Raw genomic sequence first — 15,178 nt, 5'->3', positions numbered from 1 at the left:
TTAAAAAATGTCTAGATACATGAATATTCGTTCATTGTGTAATTATTACTGGTTAATAGTGAGCATTGCCTGTTTGCATCCTGCATAGCTCTGCTTGAAATTACAAGAGGTAAGTACGCTTGGTACGCTGGGACAAAATTATCAAATAGCCCCCAAATATTTAAAAACAAATCGGAATACGTTGTTCGTTTGATTTATGCAGTTTCAGTAGAGCTCGGTGCAAGACTAAGTAACACATTCGTTCGCAACATTTTAAAACATTCGTTAAAATATTTACTTAATGGTCTAAAACAAAGCCTTAGAGCCTACAAACGTGCCCAGGTCAGGCAAATACACGCGGATAATTCGAGTGAACGATTAGAAGCAGAGAATGACTTGCATTTAAAACCGTGCATATTTTCAATACCCCCTTAGTGCATCTATTTTAGGCGGATGCTTAAGATTAAAGGGCCGCATGTCAGCCCGTATCTTACCCATGCTTCCTGTCATCGTTTCTTTGCAATTTCATTTTGTGTTTTCCTTTCAGCCTAGAAGTGTTTGGTACCAGTCTCTTGGCAAAAGAGCCTGAGGAATGGAAGGGTAAAGAAATATGACCCAGCTGCTATGCACAATGAGGTTTGTAAGTCCTTGTATGGTATAAATAAGCATATTACACAGTTATTAGAAATTTGGCACTGTCCCTGTTTAGAAGCCCGAGTCTGATGCTGTGTAATTCCTCCCGAGTACATGCATAATTCAGTATTAGCACTCCAATCTTCCAGCCTTACTACTGGCCAAATTCGGCAACTTTTTCTCAGTCCTCATCCATTCAAACCCTCCTCGGCAGTGTAAACCGGTGAGTTCCCGCTCAAGCCAATAAATCTATGCCAACCCACGCGGCCGAGGCTCGGTCCTGACTTCACGGGAGCCGGGGCCAGGGTGGGAGCGGGGCCGGGGCCGGACCCCGCGGGGTTCCCCCCCCGCCGCCCTCCGCCTCGCACCGGGGCTCCGAGCCGCGGCCGCCGTCGGGGCTGCCGGGTACCGTCGGGTGCGGGCTCGGGGCTCGCTTCTCCCCTCGTCTCTGTCGCGGTTGGCAGGTTTTCTTTGGGGCAATAGAAGGAGGTTTTCTTGGGGGGGGAGAAGAGGAGCGAGCCAAAGAGAGCGGCGCCGGCCGCCGCGGCTGGAAAAGCGGTGGAGCATCCCCGCAGATCTAAGCCCGCTCGCTTTTCCCCGGCCCGCAGACTTGAGTGTAAATATTGGAGAAAAGCGACAGTAAACTTTTATTAATCGCCGGTGTTTAGGGCCAAGGCATGAGCGAGCTCGGTGACAGTGATGAGTGGTTTGGAGCGCCGGTCCCTGAAAGCAGGGCTTATCCTCCCCCTGCCTGCTCCTTTGACTCGGCGGTGATGAGCCGTGAATAGGAGCCACCCTGCCGTCGGGGATCCGGCCGTTTATCTGCCGGGTGATGACAGTCGGGTTGGTTTCGGGCCTCGCCGTGAATTGCCGGAGCCTCCGGGAAGCGCACGGCGCTGCCGCATCCGAGGGGCTCCGTCCGGCGGGGAGGCTTCGCCCCTCGACGCCGAACCCGTCCCGTCCCGTCCGTCCCCCCCACGCCAGGCCGGGGGATGATGAAACCGGCCGCGGCCTCCCCCAGCCCCGACCGAGCCCCACCGGCACCGAACCCGCCGCCTCGGTGCAGGCGGCGGCTGGAGGAGCCCCGGGGGGGCCCGGGGGGCCGGAGCCCGCTGCGGGCAGGTGCTGCCCGGGCTTACGGCACGGCGGAGCCAGCGCGGAGAGCCTCAACCGGGGCCCACGGCAAGGAAAGGGCCCTCCACCACCGCTCCGGCATCACGGACGGGGATGGCTGGCGGGAAGAGGGGGAGGCTTTGGCTTTGCTTTAATTAAATCCTCCCCACCTGAGCGATCGTCCTCTCCGCCTTTTTTTTTTTTTTTTTTTTCCTCAAGGTGGGGAAAATTACATTTAACGTAGGGAAGCGCAGGCAGCGTCCATAATTCCCACTGTCCGCGGCTGCGGGAGGAAGGGACGGAAACTCACCCAAACAAAGCCGAGCGACCAGCCCCAGCCGCAGAGTAAATACAAAAATTCACCCTGCCGTGGAGCCTGGTCCTCGGCAGCCGCCCCGGGCCCCGCAGCCTGCGGGGAGACCCCAGCCCTCGGGTGGGAACCAGCGGCGGGACAGAGCGGTGTAAGCGGGGGGCGGCTGCGGTGCCCGCGCATCCTCCGCGGGCTCTCCCCTCCCGCGGCCGTGGGGTTGGGGTACGGGGCCGGGGCTCAGAGGCAGCTACGACCCGCGGAAACCAACGCAGCCGAGCGGCGGCCGGTCAGCGGCGAGGGAGCGGCGCTCCGGGAAACCCCCCCCACGCCCCGGCCGAGCCGGGCCTCCCCGCTCCCACCGCGGCCCCACCGGGACGGCTCCTCACCCCCAGGCCCCCCTCAGCCCCTGCCCCGTCTGCGCGGGGGCAGGACGGGCGCGGGTCCCCCCTCGCCCCGGCCCGCGGGTGCACGTCGGGGCCCGTCGCTGGCTCGGTCTCACCTGCCGCTGGCCCCAGCCCCGGCCCGCCGGTTCCTGCGGGAATTTCCCGCCGTTCCCTCGCTCGCATCCCCCGGCCCGCCCGGGCTTTTTTTTTTTTTCGTTTTTGCTTTTTTTTTTTTTTTTTTTGGTAGGAGTGGGGAAAAGGTTCATTAAGAGGTTGACCCCAGTTTACTTTTTATTCTGCTCCTGTTCCCAATTTCGGCACCACGTGACGGTGGGAGTGAGTTTGGGTTTAAATTCACTTTCAAGAAAACCCCGATAAAAATCCTGCCCCGTGAAGCCCCGCCGGCTCATGGCGGTGTCCCTGTGAGCCCGGGGCTGCGGGAGGCCAGCGGCACCTCGGCGCCCACCGGGGACCGGCCGGCTCGGGTAAGCGGCTCCTGCCCGCCGCCCTTCCCGCGGGTGCGGAGCGGGGCGCAGCCCGGCGGAGAGGGTGCGCAGGGTCGCGATGTAGAGCGGGTCTGTCGCGATACGGGGTAGCGCGGGAGCCTGGGCTCCTTTCGGCCGCGGGTGGGGTGTGTGAGGGGCCGCTCAGCACACCCCGACGGCAGGGCTGCGGGCAGGGAGGGGGCGTGTGTCTTGGTAATCGCCACAGCAGAGCTGAAGTGGCCCGTTCAGTCGCGACAGCAACTCGGGGACTCTGCCGACGGGGTTTTCCTCCTGGTTTGGGGGTTTGGCTTGGTGGTGCCCGTGGTCAGAGGGTGCGGGGGCTCCTGCCCGGAGGGGTGCGGAGCCGGGAGTTCCTCTCCCCGCTCCCCGCCGCGCTCACCTCGGGGCGGCCCCGGCGGCCCGGCCTCGCCGCCGCTTTGTCTGCAGCCGCCCAGCTCCTGCCCGTGCTGGGGCAAGGCTCGGGCCTCTCTGTCGCGACCGGGGGAGGACGATGAACCCAGCCCCCCCCTCCCCGGGCTCTCGCTGAGACCCGCACCCGCAGCCAGGCCCCAGGCCGGCAGGACACGGGCAGTTTGGCTGCCGGTGCAGCAGGGCCGGGGAAGCCGCCGGAGACTGCGGCTCCCTCCCAAAGCGTGACCCCCCCGCCCGGGCCCGGTCCTTCCCCATCGCCTCTCCCGGGCCGCCCCGGGTCTCACCGCGGGGTCCCCCCGCCCCACTCGTCCCGCCGAGCCCAGAGCCCTTCCAGTGCGGCCTCTGCCCGCCGCGGCCCTCCTGCCCCCGCTGCAGCCCCCGGCCCCGCCGGGACCATCGGGGCTGGGAGGGAGCGGTGAGGCTGGGGGTGTCGTCCCCCCCACCGGGCTCTTCCCCCCCCACCCCCCGCCCCTTCCCCGAGCAGCCAGCGGCTCAGCTGGCCGCCAGGCCCGGCGCAGCGCCGAGGCAGGCCGGGCAGGCCGGGGAAGGCCGCGGCCGGGCCCGGTGCGCGGGGGCCGGGCTGCCGCTGCCCCCGGCCGGTGCCCCCCGGTGCGGGCCGTCGGGTGGGCGCGGGGCCGGGGCCGGGGCGAGCGGGCCGGGCCGGGCGGAGCGGGCCAGAGCCGGTCTGTGGGGATGTGATTGACAGCGGCAACGTCAGCAACAGGAGGGGAAGGGAAAAGGGAGGGGGGAGACAAAGAGGGAGGGAGTCGAAAGGCCCCAAACTGGATCTTTATGGAACATTTTCCGCCAAGATCAAGGGAAAGTGAATCCGCGCAGCGGGGGATGCCCCGCACGCCGCTGCCATCGGGGGCCGCGGAGCCGCGCCCGGCCTGAGCGCCCCGCGCAGCCGCCGCGCTGCCCCGCGGATGCCCTTCATGCCGCAGCCGCCCCCAGGCGAAGCCCGGAGCCCCCCGCTGCGCCTCCTGCCCCCCGGCCGGCCGTGTGAGTTCCCGGGGTGCGGAGGGAAGGAAGGGAGGGAGCGGGGGGTCCGCGGGTGCGGGGCTCCCCGCAGCCTGCCGAGACCCCGGGGCCTGCGCCGGGGCGGCCACCGCCAGCCTGCCCCGCTGCCCGCCCCCCCGCCCCCGGCCTGCGACCCTGCTCCGTTACCGGGAGCACCGGGGGCCCGGCTCGCGGGCAGGAGCCGGGCCCTCGGGGGTCGCCGCCGCCGCCTCCCACCTGTGCTCCTCCGGGTCACCGGCCCCGCCGTGCGGGAACATCCGCGCTTCGGCCGGGCTGGGGCCGCCCCGTCCCCCCGAGCCGGGCGGAGGAGGACCGGCGGTGCGCTCGGGGCACCGGGCGAGCCGCTGCGGCCGGGGACTGCCGGGCGCTCCCTGCCCCGGCGTGGCCGCGGCGGGTACGGGCACGGGAATTTGTGCGTGTGCCCGCTCGCACGGAGCCGGGCTGGCTGCCCCCCTCCATGGCCGCCGCTCTCTCGGAAGCTTTGCTGTGGCTGGAGCTGTGTTGGGGGGGTCACAGCCCCGCTCTCCCCCCTCCACCTCCGCCGCCCCGGACGGCGGCTCAGCCTTGGCGGCGCGGCGCAGAACACCGGGGCCGGGGGAGAGGAGCGCTCCGTCGAGGGCCGCCGGTCCGGGGACCGTCAGCGTTTCTCCGTGGGGAGCTCCGGTTTCAGTCCCCGAGACCGGGATCCCCGCAGCCTCCTCGGGGCCGCTGCCCGTCCGTCTGTCCGTCCGTCCGTCGAGCGGGGCGGGCGGCCGCGTCCCTCTGCGCTGTAAAAGTCGGGTTTGATGCGCGGCAGCCCCGGCGGAGCTGTCAGGCCTTATCTTTATTGGCGTTTCCCAGTCTCCGTCCAAGTTTAAGAGGGGCCCTTTTATCTCGGAGCCCGGCACTCCGCCTGTTTACACCGCCCGGCTCCGCCGCTGCGCTTCGCCGCGGAGCCTCCGTAACCCCGACGGGACGGGGCAGAGCGACCGGCCGGGCCCGGCTCCCCTCCCTGACGGGTACCGGCCCCTCACGTCGGCAAAAAGCGGGAGGAGGGGAGAGAGGAGAAAGGGTCGGGGCTGGGGGGCTGCGGCCACGTCTGAGATGAGCTGCCCGGGCCTCAGTCGGGAGCGCAGCCACGCGTGGGCGGCTCCCCCGCGGGGGCAGGCGGGCCCGGCCCGGCTCTCCCGGGCACAGCGGCTTTCCCCCGGGGCCGGGGGTGTCACGTCCCACTCTCGCCGAGTGCCGTCGCCTGAGGAAGGAACCGCGGGCCGGGCCGGGAGGGCCTGACCCCGCAGGTGGCGGTGCCCCGGGCTGGAGTGGCGAAAAGGGTTGGGGGGGGGGGGGGGGGGGGGAGCAGGGACTGGACGTGGCCCCCGGTGCTGCGAGCTAACGGTGCGCTTCTCTCCCCCCCAAGGAAATGCTCCAGGAGAAAAGCTTGTCTGAAACCGAGGAAGGGTTTCCAACAGCCCCCGCGCCCGGCCATGCGGACTCCTCCGCCGGCTCCCCCGTCCTCGGCGTAGCCGGGGGGAGCAGCACGCCGCTCAGCAGCCCGCAGCTCCCCGACCCCGAGCAGGTACGCACCGCCCGGCTCCGCGGCCTGCCCGACGGCTTCGCCCGGCGCTCTCCCCGCCAGCCCGGCTCCGCGCGAGCCAGGACTCCCGCGACCGCGCAGCTGTCCCAGGGGGGAAGGATTGCGAGGAAAACGCATTTTTCTTTACTTTTTCGCGGGGGGGGCGGGGTATGTGTGTTGCAATTTTTTCCCCGGGCAAAGCAGGCCGCCCCGCGTGCGGCAGGTCGGTGGGGGCGAGCCCGAGATCCGCGGAACCGCGGCCACCGGGCCCGTCGGGTGGCGGAGCCGCGGCCGCTCCTCCCGACCAGGATCCGGCCCGGTGGTGGATTTCGTTGTTTGTTTGTTTTCTGTTTTTGGGGGGTTTTTCTGTTTTGTTTTGTTTTTTTTTTTTTTTTTTTTCTTTCTTTCTCCCGCTAAATAAAACGCCGGGTCCGCCCGCGGCCTCTCGGCAACATCGCGCCCGGCCGGCGCCTTCGCGTTGCCCGCGGCATCCCGCGGAAAGGAGCGGGTCCGCGCAGAAACCGCGGCTCTGGACGCGCACATTGCTCAGCAGATCCGGGTGTCCCCGCGGATGCTCCTGGCCACAGTTTTTGGGAGTCCCAGGGGCGACAGCGGGGCCTGTCTGCCCCATCGGGCCACGGAAATCCCTACCAAAAAAAAAAAAGAAAAAAAGATTCCCTTTGGCCGCAGTGTCCCGCCTGCATGTGAAAGTCTGCAATTAAAACCGGCCTCAGTTTGTTTCTCTTATTTTTGGCAAAGGGCAGTGGAATTTTTGGGACTCCATCTTCCTCCCGCACAGGCAGGACCGGGGCTGGTGCGGCTTCGCCCGGCGCCTCGGCTGCGGCGCTGGTCCTGGGTGTGCAGCCACCGAGCCCCACCGCCCTTCCCAGCTCTCCTCCGAGGTTTTCTCAGGCATTTCTTGCTCTTCTCATTATCTTTATTTTTTCCAGACAATAGAAAATATCAAAGTCTATCTCCATGAGAAGGAGCTATGGAAGAAATTTCATGAAGCTGGCACCGAAATGATAATAACCAAAGCAGGCAGGTTAGTGAAAATTCCCCGCCAATATATATTGCTTCTGATCCATATGAAATGCCCCTGTTTGCTGAGACTGGGTTTTGAAGAGCTACTGCAATCAGTGGCATTTTAAAAAACTATTATTGTGATTGCAGATTTCAGTAAGATCATTTTATTCGGTGTAAACTGTGCATGTGTTTGTGGCAACGAGATTGTGGATGCGAGAAGGAGTTGTGGAGTAATTTGCTACATTTAGTCCCAATTCTCTTTGGTAATTCTTCATTTTATTATTTGTCGGTTTTGGTTTGTTTAGTTGTTTGTTTGTTTGTTTGTTGTTTTTTTTTTTTTAAAGATCTTAATATGATCGTGGCTCTACTTTTATTTTTTTTTTTCCACAAGGCAAACCCCACTTCCCTTTTCTGCACAGTGCACTAAGACCTGTGCTGGGATACTTTGCACCAGAGTTTTAGCAATATGAAGGCATAGGCTATGCTTTTAATCTCAGAACTGAAAGAGAGACAGGTACCGCTTTTATCCTGTTAGGTGTGGAAAAAAAATTCTGCCTTGCCTTGGAAACAAACAATGATTTTTACTAAATCAGAGCCCCCTCAGCCTGCACATCCAGGCCAGGGCAGGAGGCTCGCAGAGGCTTCGCTTTCCCGGAGAGCCCATCCCTGCTCCCACTCAGGGCTCCCTTCCCACTTGGGCTGCTCAGGTGGGAGATGGCAGAATTACTGTCAGAAAATTGAACATCAGAATTAAACCTCACACCATCACCAGCCCGGGAATCAGATAGTTCCCAGCAAAACTAGCCAGCTCCTCCCGTGGGCACTGAAATATCTGTCCTTGGCTTCTGCGGCAGCGGGCTCGCATTGCTGCTGCTGGAAAAGAAAAATTGCCAGGCTTAGGTGTTAAAAACCATTTTCATTCTAACACAGCTGTGTTGTTCTGCCCTGCCCTGCGATTGCTGATTTTATACCATGCTAGAGAGCTGTGGAGAAGGGCAGTAAAATAATGGAGACAAAGCAGAAAAAAACCAATCCCACAAACAATATGCAGCCTTTTTTCCCTGTGGTTCCTGATCCTTTGTGCAGGGCAGCTGGGGGGCTCAGGGGTATGTGTGTGTCTTTTCTCCTCTGTTTGCTGCTCACACTGTGAGACCCAGAGCCCAACCCTTGGCTTTGGATTTGGGGGGTGATGGGCGGTTTCCCTCTCCTTTCCCCCATCCCGGCAGTGCTGCTCTGCGCAGCAGCTGGCCAGTGCAGGGGAGCTGTACTCTAATAACCAAGATATTCCCATTAGTCCCTCTGGAGAGGGGGTGTATGTGCCGGGGATCTTCAATTTGTTTGCTATTTGGCCTATTTATGAAGTGATTGTGCAGGCAATTCTGTCCTTATCACACTACATTTTGGTGTATAAAATCTTAGGGCTTGTTCCGTAGCGTCTACTGATGTGAAGAGCCAGATTCGTTTTGATAGGTCTGCTACCTAAGTCAGCTAAGACTAGGGGATCAAGACCTCAAATATTTCACCCTTAATTTATAGTATCTGAATGTGTCTGTGCGGGACGTGTAATATCTTTACCAAATTCTAGACCCTAAGCATCCCAAATGTGCATGTTATCTCTTTGTAAGTCTTAACGTGGATTGTTTAAACAAATCCATATGTATGGGGCTCAGCCCCACATTCTTTGTCCGGTGGAGCTGGCAGTGCACATGTAGTCACCTTTCATGAACATGTGGATGGGGGGATTGACCCCAAGATGTACAAAACTTTGTTCTGTGAGTTAGCTAAGCCGAATTCTCCATTTGTGAAAATGAGTGCAGCACCATCAAGCTAAGAGCATTTTAATTTTTGCATTAATAGTTTTTAGTAAAAAAATAGCTGAAATGCTGATGAATAACATGAAACAAAATAGTCACTTAATTTCTTTTCTCTGTGTCCAGCTGCAAATGGTTTTAAAATAAAGGGCAAAGTTTTGATCAGTGTTAGGAGTGATCCAAGGACTGCCCGGCTCGCTGGCCCCGGGCGATGCTGCCGGGCTGGGGCTGAGCAGAGCCTAATCCTGCCCTGGCCTGGGCCGGGCTCTCCAGCAGCACCAAAAGCAAAAAATGCACAAAATAATTAGTATGAGGACGGCAGGAAAAAAAAAAAAATTAAATCAAGCAACTTAAATCCCGTGATCGCTGAAGTCTCTTCGTTCGTAAGGAGTGCCAGGCTGAGCCACTCGTGTCTGAGAGCAGGGCAGCTCAAAAGCAGGAATATGCCCTTAATTGTAATGCAAATGATGAAATGAAAATTATTACTTCATGCAGATTTTATTTTACCCAAGCTATTTAAATAAAGAGTAGCAATAATAAACCTCCTCTTGACCCAATTAAAAAAATGATGGTTAATGGAGATTTGTATGCACTTGCATTTAGCATGAGGGGGGAGGGGGGGGGAGAAGAGGGAAAACGGCTAATTGCAGGCACTAATTAGGACTCTAATCCCCCTCCCAGCAGGCACAGAGATGTCCCTGAATGCAGTTACTTGAAATCACTTAAATGTCGGTCTGTCTGACCTCAAGGGGCACAAACGAAAAGAAATTGAAGCCTGATTTTTAAATTTCAAACAACAAAAAAAAAAGTGACTTTAATGACAAGTTCACTCAATGGAGAGGAAATGTAAAGCTCAGCGGAAGCGTTAATTCCATGGCAATGGTGTAAAATAGCCTTTTTGTATAAACAAGGCAAATATTGATAACTTAGTGGGGGGGCAGAGGGGGAGTCATTTGTTTCATTCTTTGTAGAGCTCCACAGAACGAGCCAACTATAAATTATCGAGAATTTAGGGCTGAGAATTACTTTGGGGGGATTATTACTCCCTCTTAGGACTGATCTGTAGGAGACATTAGGAGAACACAGCAAGCTCAGCATTGAAATAGAAATCATGTTGTTGCCAAGAAAACTTGATTTATAAAGTGGAAACATCTTTAAAATGCACTCGCTATCTTTTTAATGTTCAACTGCTTCATTGTGGGAGGGAAAAAAAAAAGAGATTATTTTATATTAAAAGGATCATCACAAGATAAAAAGTTTATGTTAGCAGAGTTCCCTGAACTTTGCATAAAACCGCTCGCCTCCTTCAGACATAAAATCCTGCCCATCGCAGCGCCCAGAGGATGGGACGCTGGGCTCCATAAATCAGGTTCCTCCTATTTGAGGTTTGTTCTAATTATGAATTTCTGCTCCAGAGGATTTTCTGTGGATGGTTTTTAAAGGCTGAATTATATATAGTGCAAAAATTGCCCCATCTTTGCCGTTGCCTGGAGCTGTAGGTACCCAAGGGCTGCTGCCTAAACTGGAGGGAAACGAAAAGAAAACGGGCCACGCGTGATTTCTTTAAGCGCTGGCCATCGCGAGTGGCATTTTGCAGAGCAGCTTTTTCGGAAAAAAGGCTGCTGCCGTTTGCAGATGAAACCCCGTTGTTCGGGTGGCTGCGAGCCCGGCTGGCTCCTCCGAGCAGCCTCTCACCGCTGAGCCCCGGCGCGGCGGCTGCCGCCGCTCCCCGCTCCTGCTCCCGCTCCCAGCTCGGCGGGGTCGCCTTCCCGGGAGGGGTGAATGAGCCCAGCACCCGCATCGAGCTGTGCATGCCTGTGTTTATAAAGAAGCCTATAATTGTTAGCAAATCCTCCTGTTTATTTAAAAAAAAAAAAAATATAAAAAAAGGCATTTCCCAGGCGGTGAGGTCCTATTAAATCAAATTAATAAAATCAGTGTAGATGGTAAGAAGGGGGACAGGGTGTGTTGGAGGATGGAGATGCAGAGGTGCAGCTGAGAGCCCCCCTGTGCCCTGCATCGCTCTGGATGTGCCCGTCGGGCTTTGCAGAGCCGCAGCCTGTCCTAGCAAGGCGCGCACCTTTCCTGCTGGAGTTTAGGCAGTCCGTGGTGATGAAGTTGTATGAGGGGTGGGTAAAGCAGAAAGAAAACGAGACTTCATTATAAATCCGATTTCATCTTCTTGCTCTTATGTGCTATTATTTAACTGAACAATTGTAATTTTTTTTTTTTTTTTTTAATCTTGAGGCAAACCCCACTTTGTCTCATAATTCTTTGTGAAATCTCATCTTCCAGACCTTATTTCTGCAGGGAGTTAATCTTTGCTTACACAGTCTTCCTGGCTCAGGATTTCTTTCTTTCTGTTAGCTTTTATTTAGCTCTAGTTGTTCCCTATTTTTTTCCAAGGTGCCAGTCTTTGCAGCATTGCAGTTTCTATCCAGATATTGCCAGGGATAAACAATTTGATGAAGCTAATCAGTAAAAAATACCAGTTCACAGCATGTCTAGTCACATTTTTGTGAACAGTTACTGAAGAGAAAATAATGTGTCATTCCTCTGTGGTAGCATATCCATCCCAGAGATGTGAACAGGAGCTCGAGATACTGAACTTGAGTTTTGGCTGGAGCGCAGGATGTGCACAGGTACAAAGACAGCTTCAGTCTTTATGGTAGCAGGTTTTAAGAAGCGTATGTAGGAAAATACTGCACAGAAAAAAAAAAATCAATAAAGCAGCTTGCATGTGTGGAAAAGACGCAAACCTCCTTTAGATGTTCAAGTTTCATTTTAAAAGTGGCTTATTTCAGTTCAAAAAAATCTGTTCCTAATCAACTTTAGTAAACCAAAATAAAACTAGTTTTTAGGACATCAAGGTCTGAAGAAGTATAAATGCTTTGGCTAAGCTGGTGCAGCTTTCCTCTGTGAATAATCCTTTAAAAGTTAAATTTTCCATGGCTCTGTAGGGCATATGGATGCCCAGTTCTCATTACAATTAAAGGGAAATATTTGTCCAGAATCTTTTGAGGCAGTTACAAGAATCTCTGCTAAAGGTTTTTGATCCAAAAGCAAACCTTAATATCCAAGATCAGTGATGGAATGTGAGCCGTCAATTTAAAACTTGGAAATAAAGTAGATATTTAAGGAATGTTTGATCTGCTTAGTCCTAAATTCAAGGTCCTGGAATTACCCTGTTCGGGCAAACTCCTGCTTTTAGAGAAAGGAGCAGGAACAAACTCCAATGGCTCTTGGCTGTGCTGCTAAAGATGTCGACAGCTTTGGCAAGGAAGACAGAGCTCATGCACGCCGAGTAGGGCAGGGATGGGATTTTAGTTTTTAACACGCTTCTCTCTTCAAACAGCAATCCCTGCTTTTAGTTTGTTAGACATGGGATGCTCATGATTAAGGGTGTTCCCAAAGCTTTCCCGGCTAGTCCTTAGACTGGAGCTGGCCAGGGTTGCAGGGAAGGGTTTGGTCAAGCCCAGACTAGCTGGGGAACATCCCCACCATCGCTGGGGCTCTGCCTTTGCCTCGAAGGCTCCTGGGCACAGGGGCTGTGGATCATCTCCTGCTCTGCAGCGATGAGCCAGCGCATGGCCTGGCACTGACGGCCAAGGCTGCCCACGGCTCCTCCAAAAGCCCCCGCGGAGCCCCCGCAGCTGGGGGGGCTGCATCACCGAGGGAGCTGGGCTGGCAAGGGAGCAAACCTGCCCTGAAATGCTGCAGCACCGGGTTGTTGGCCACGTTCTTGCACAGCTCCTCTCTGATGTACCTTTGGGCTGTGCTGCTGGTGCTGCCGGGGGCTGCTGGCACCCACCTCGCCCATCCTCCGGCACCGTGGGACCTTTTCTGCTCAACTTCAGTTGCCACAAAATGAAAGCACTGGAGAAGCATCTCATGGCAAGAAGCCTGCCCGTGTTTCAAGTTACCATGGGGCAAAGAGGAAATGTTTCTAGACCATGAAAGCAGCCATCCAGCTAACCAAGTTCTCAAGTATGTGAGAAACAATGTTTTATTTAAAAATTAGATGCGCTAGCCAGAAGAAAAAAACATAACCTCGCCATTCCAAAATATAAAAATCCCTTAACTGTCTGACCTTCTCATCACTAGGTCATGGTCCTGCCACCAGATAAATCTCTCCTATCTGTCCATAGACTGAGAGTTCAATGTTGCTTGTGTTAGTGACAGTGAATTTGGGGATGAAAAATGAACTACTGATGAGAACTCCTGTTGAACCTGTATTGTTTGTTATTCTGAGGCAAGGATCTGGCATGGGCTAATCCAGCACTTCAAAGTTAACTGCTCTTACTTTGTATACAGAGCGTCATAGCGGAGTGGCGTGGGTGATAAGAGAAATAAGGGACTGAGGGCTAGGATACACTGGGAAAATGGGACCCTGTTGAAAAACTCTTTGATCTCTTTAAAGTATTTTCTGAAAGCAAGAATCTATCAAAAAGGAAATGCCATTTTAAAAGGCTAAAAGAAACAGCTGACATCCCCAAATTTGTTTTAATCTGCCCCGGAGAATATTATTTTTAAAGATGCGTTAAGTCAGTGGAAGAAATACTTGTCAAAAGAAGGGAAATTGGAAAAAAAGCAGAAAGGTCATCAGAATGGAAATGTGGTTCTTGAAGCCTCTGCACACCATTCCTTTCCCTCCTAACAATGAAGACATGAAGAAGCATCCTTAAGCAGCCATGGCCAATTCTCAAGAAGAATTTGGGGCCACATTAGTCAGGGATGTAGGCATGTCATCTGCCTTAGTGCTTGAAACCATCACTGGAGGCATCTCGGCATGCCCAGCAGCTTCTGAGGAGGTGGTCTTTCAGCCATGATATGGCTTGTTAGCCAAGATGTTGAGTGATTTCTTGTTTTTCTGATTCTTTCACAACCTGATATGCCATAAGCATCACCTTTCCAGACAGCTTCTGAAAATCCAGTCTTCGCTTTACTTGACCACCCCAAACTCAAGGATTGTAAAATCGCTGTTTGTCTTTGGAAAGCTTTGTCTTACTGAAACTCTTTTTGAAAACAGGACTTCAGCTGCTGAGCTGCTGAAGGACTGGGGGACATTTTTACCCTTGAAGGGACAGAAGGAAGCACTCAGTAGTATCGGAAGCATCACCAACACCACAGGGACAGGCAGTGAGCACCAGTGCACACATTTCTATGGGCTTCAGAGAGCACTGACAGCCTTTGGTGAGGACATGACTTGGGTTGCTCCAACAGGCCTCAGGTGTCTTGTTTCCATGCGGTTTTCTCTATGGAAATACCGGTTGAGCTCCCCATGGCTTCCCTGCTTACCGCGTGCTGGTCAAAGAAACCACTTCCCCTGTATGAGTAGGAGCATCAGAAATGATGTTCGCGTCTAAGCATGGAAAGTCAGATCAAATCCTTGTGAGCAGGAGGATGGTGAGGCCCAAGGGGTTTGCAGAGGCCACCTTGTCACCCAGCAGTACCAAGACATGAGCCAGCGTCCCTGGGACACACATGTCCTGGCGTGCAGCGTGGCACGGGCAGTCAGTGCTCAGATGAGTGCTTTGAGCTCTTTGATCAGCTCTGATGCTCTCGGCTTTTCTGGCTGCACTGGATTGCTGTCCCCTGTGCAAAAGTAAGACTTTATAGGACCTGGGAACCTTGCAGTCGCCCAGCTTTCCAGGAGCAACCAGGCCAGCTCACACGGGGATTAAAACACAAGATGCCCACGAAGTGGCCAAGCCTGGAGAGCCCGAAAGGCTGGGAACTGCTGCTCCGAACGAAAGCAAAGCTTTCCTCTTATCGCTTTCTTCCAAATCCAACCAACCAATTACACATTAATTAAACTTTGTTTGAACATAATAGAAGCTTTGGCTCCATGTCAGTAACTGCTTCATGGTTAAGGGGATTGGATAGTAATAGAATAAATAAATAAACAAGAGATGCTTATTCTAACAGTTCATTTTAAAACAATTTGTGAATATCATGTAGAGATAAAATGTGCCTAGCATAAACTTAGCTAAGCAGTGACTGCTTCATTATCAGAACAAATAATTCACTCGCACATCATCTTTGAAGCTTGGGAGGGCTACAGAATTGTGCTGCTTGTTTATTTTCCTGGCTTTTACTGGTTTTGCTACATTTCATCTGCACGGAGCTGTGGGGAAGGGTTTAGCCAGGGCTGTGACAGTGCGGTGCCAAGCCCTGGTGACACCGGCCCCGTTCCCTCTGCTCGTCCCCAGAGCCAGGCTCAGCCCCTCTGCCCTCCCCTGGGCATCACCCTGCACTTCGGCTCCCAGCAACCAGGTGCCAGACCGTGATATTTTAATGCTGTACCAGATGTCCCGCTCGCACAGGAGTGAGGCACCATAGCCCTTCTCCTGTGATCGCTTTCTCTGAGGGCAGATTTCTCGTCTGAATGTAAAAACTGATTTAAGTTTTCCCCTCTGAAGGGCAGTGAGAGC

General features: G+C 55.1%; 1 protein-coding gene across 1 annotated transcript in view; it reads left to right on the top strand.

Annotated features, from left to right (window-relative positions):
- Nucleotides 1-603: 603 nt before the first annotated feature.
- Nucleotides 604-15,178, top strand: part of TBX4 (T-box transcription factor 4) — a 40,609-nt gene continuing 26,034 nt past the window's right edge. The window contains exons 1-3 of the mRNA XM_074890109.1: nucleotides 604-615; nucleotides 5,752-5,910; nucleotides 6,858-6,952. Of these exons, the coding sequence (XP_074746210.1) occupies nucleotides 604-615; nucleotides 5,752-5,910; nucleotides 6,858-6,952 (266 nt within the window). The remainder of the gene's footprint in view (nucleotides 616-5,751; nucleotides 5,911-6,857; nucleotides 6,953-15,178) is intronic.

Source organism: Strix uralensis, chromosome 20 (assembly GCF_047716275.1).
Source record: "Strix uralensis isolate ZFMK-TIS-50842 chromosome 20, bStrUra1, whole genome shotgun sequence".
In the NCBI taxonomy this organism is placed as follows: Eukaryota; Metazoa; Chordata; class Aves; order Strigiformes; family Strigidae; genus Strix; species Strix uralensis.
The sequence above is the reverse complement of the archived record's forward strand: the minus strand, read 5'-3'. Positions and strand labels throughout refer to the sequence as shown.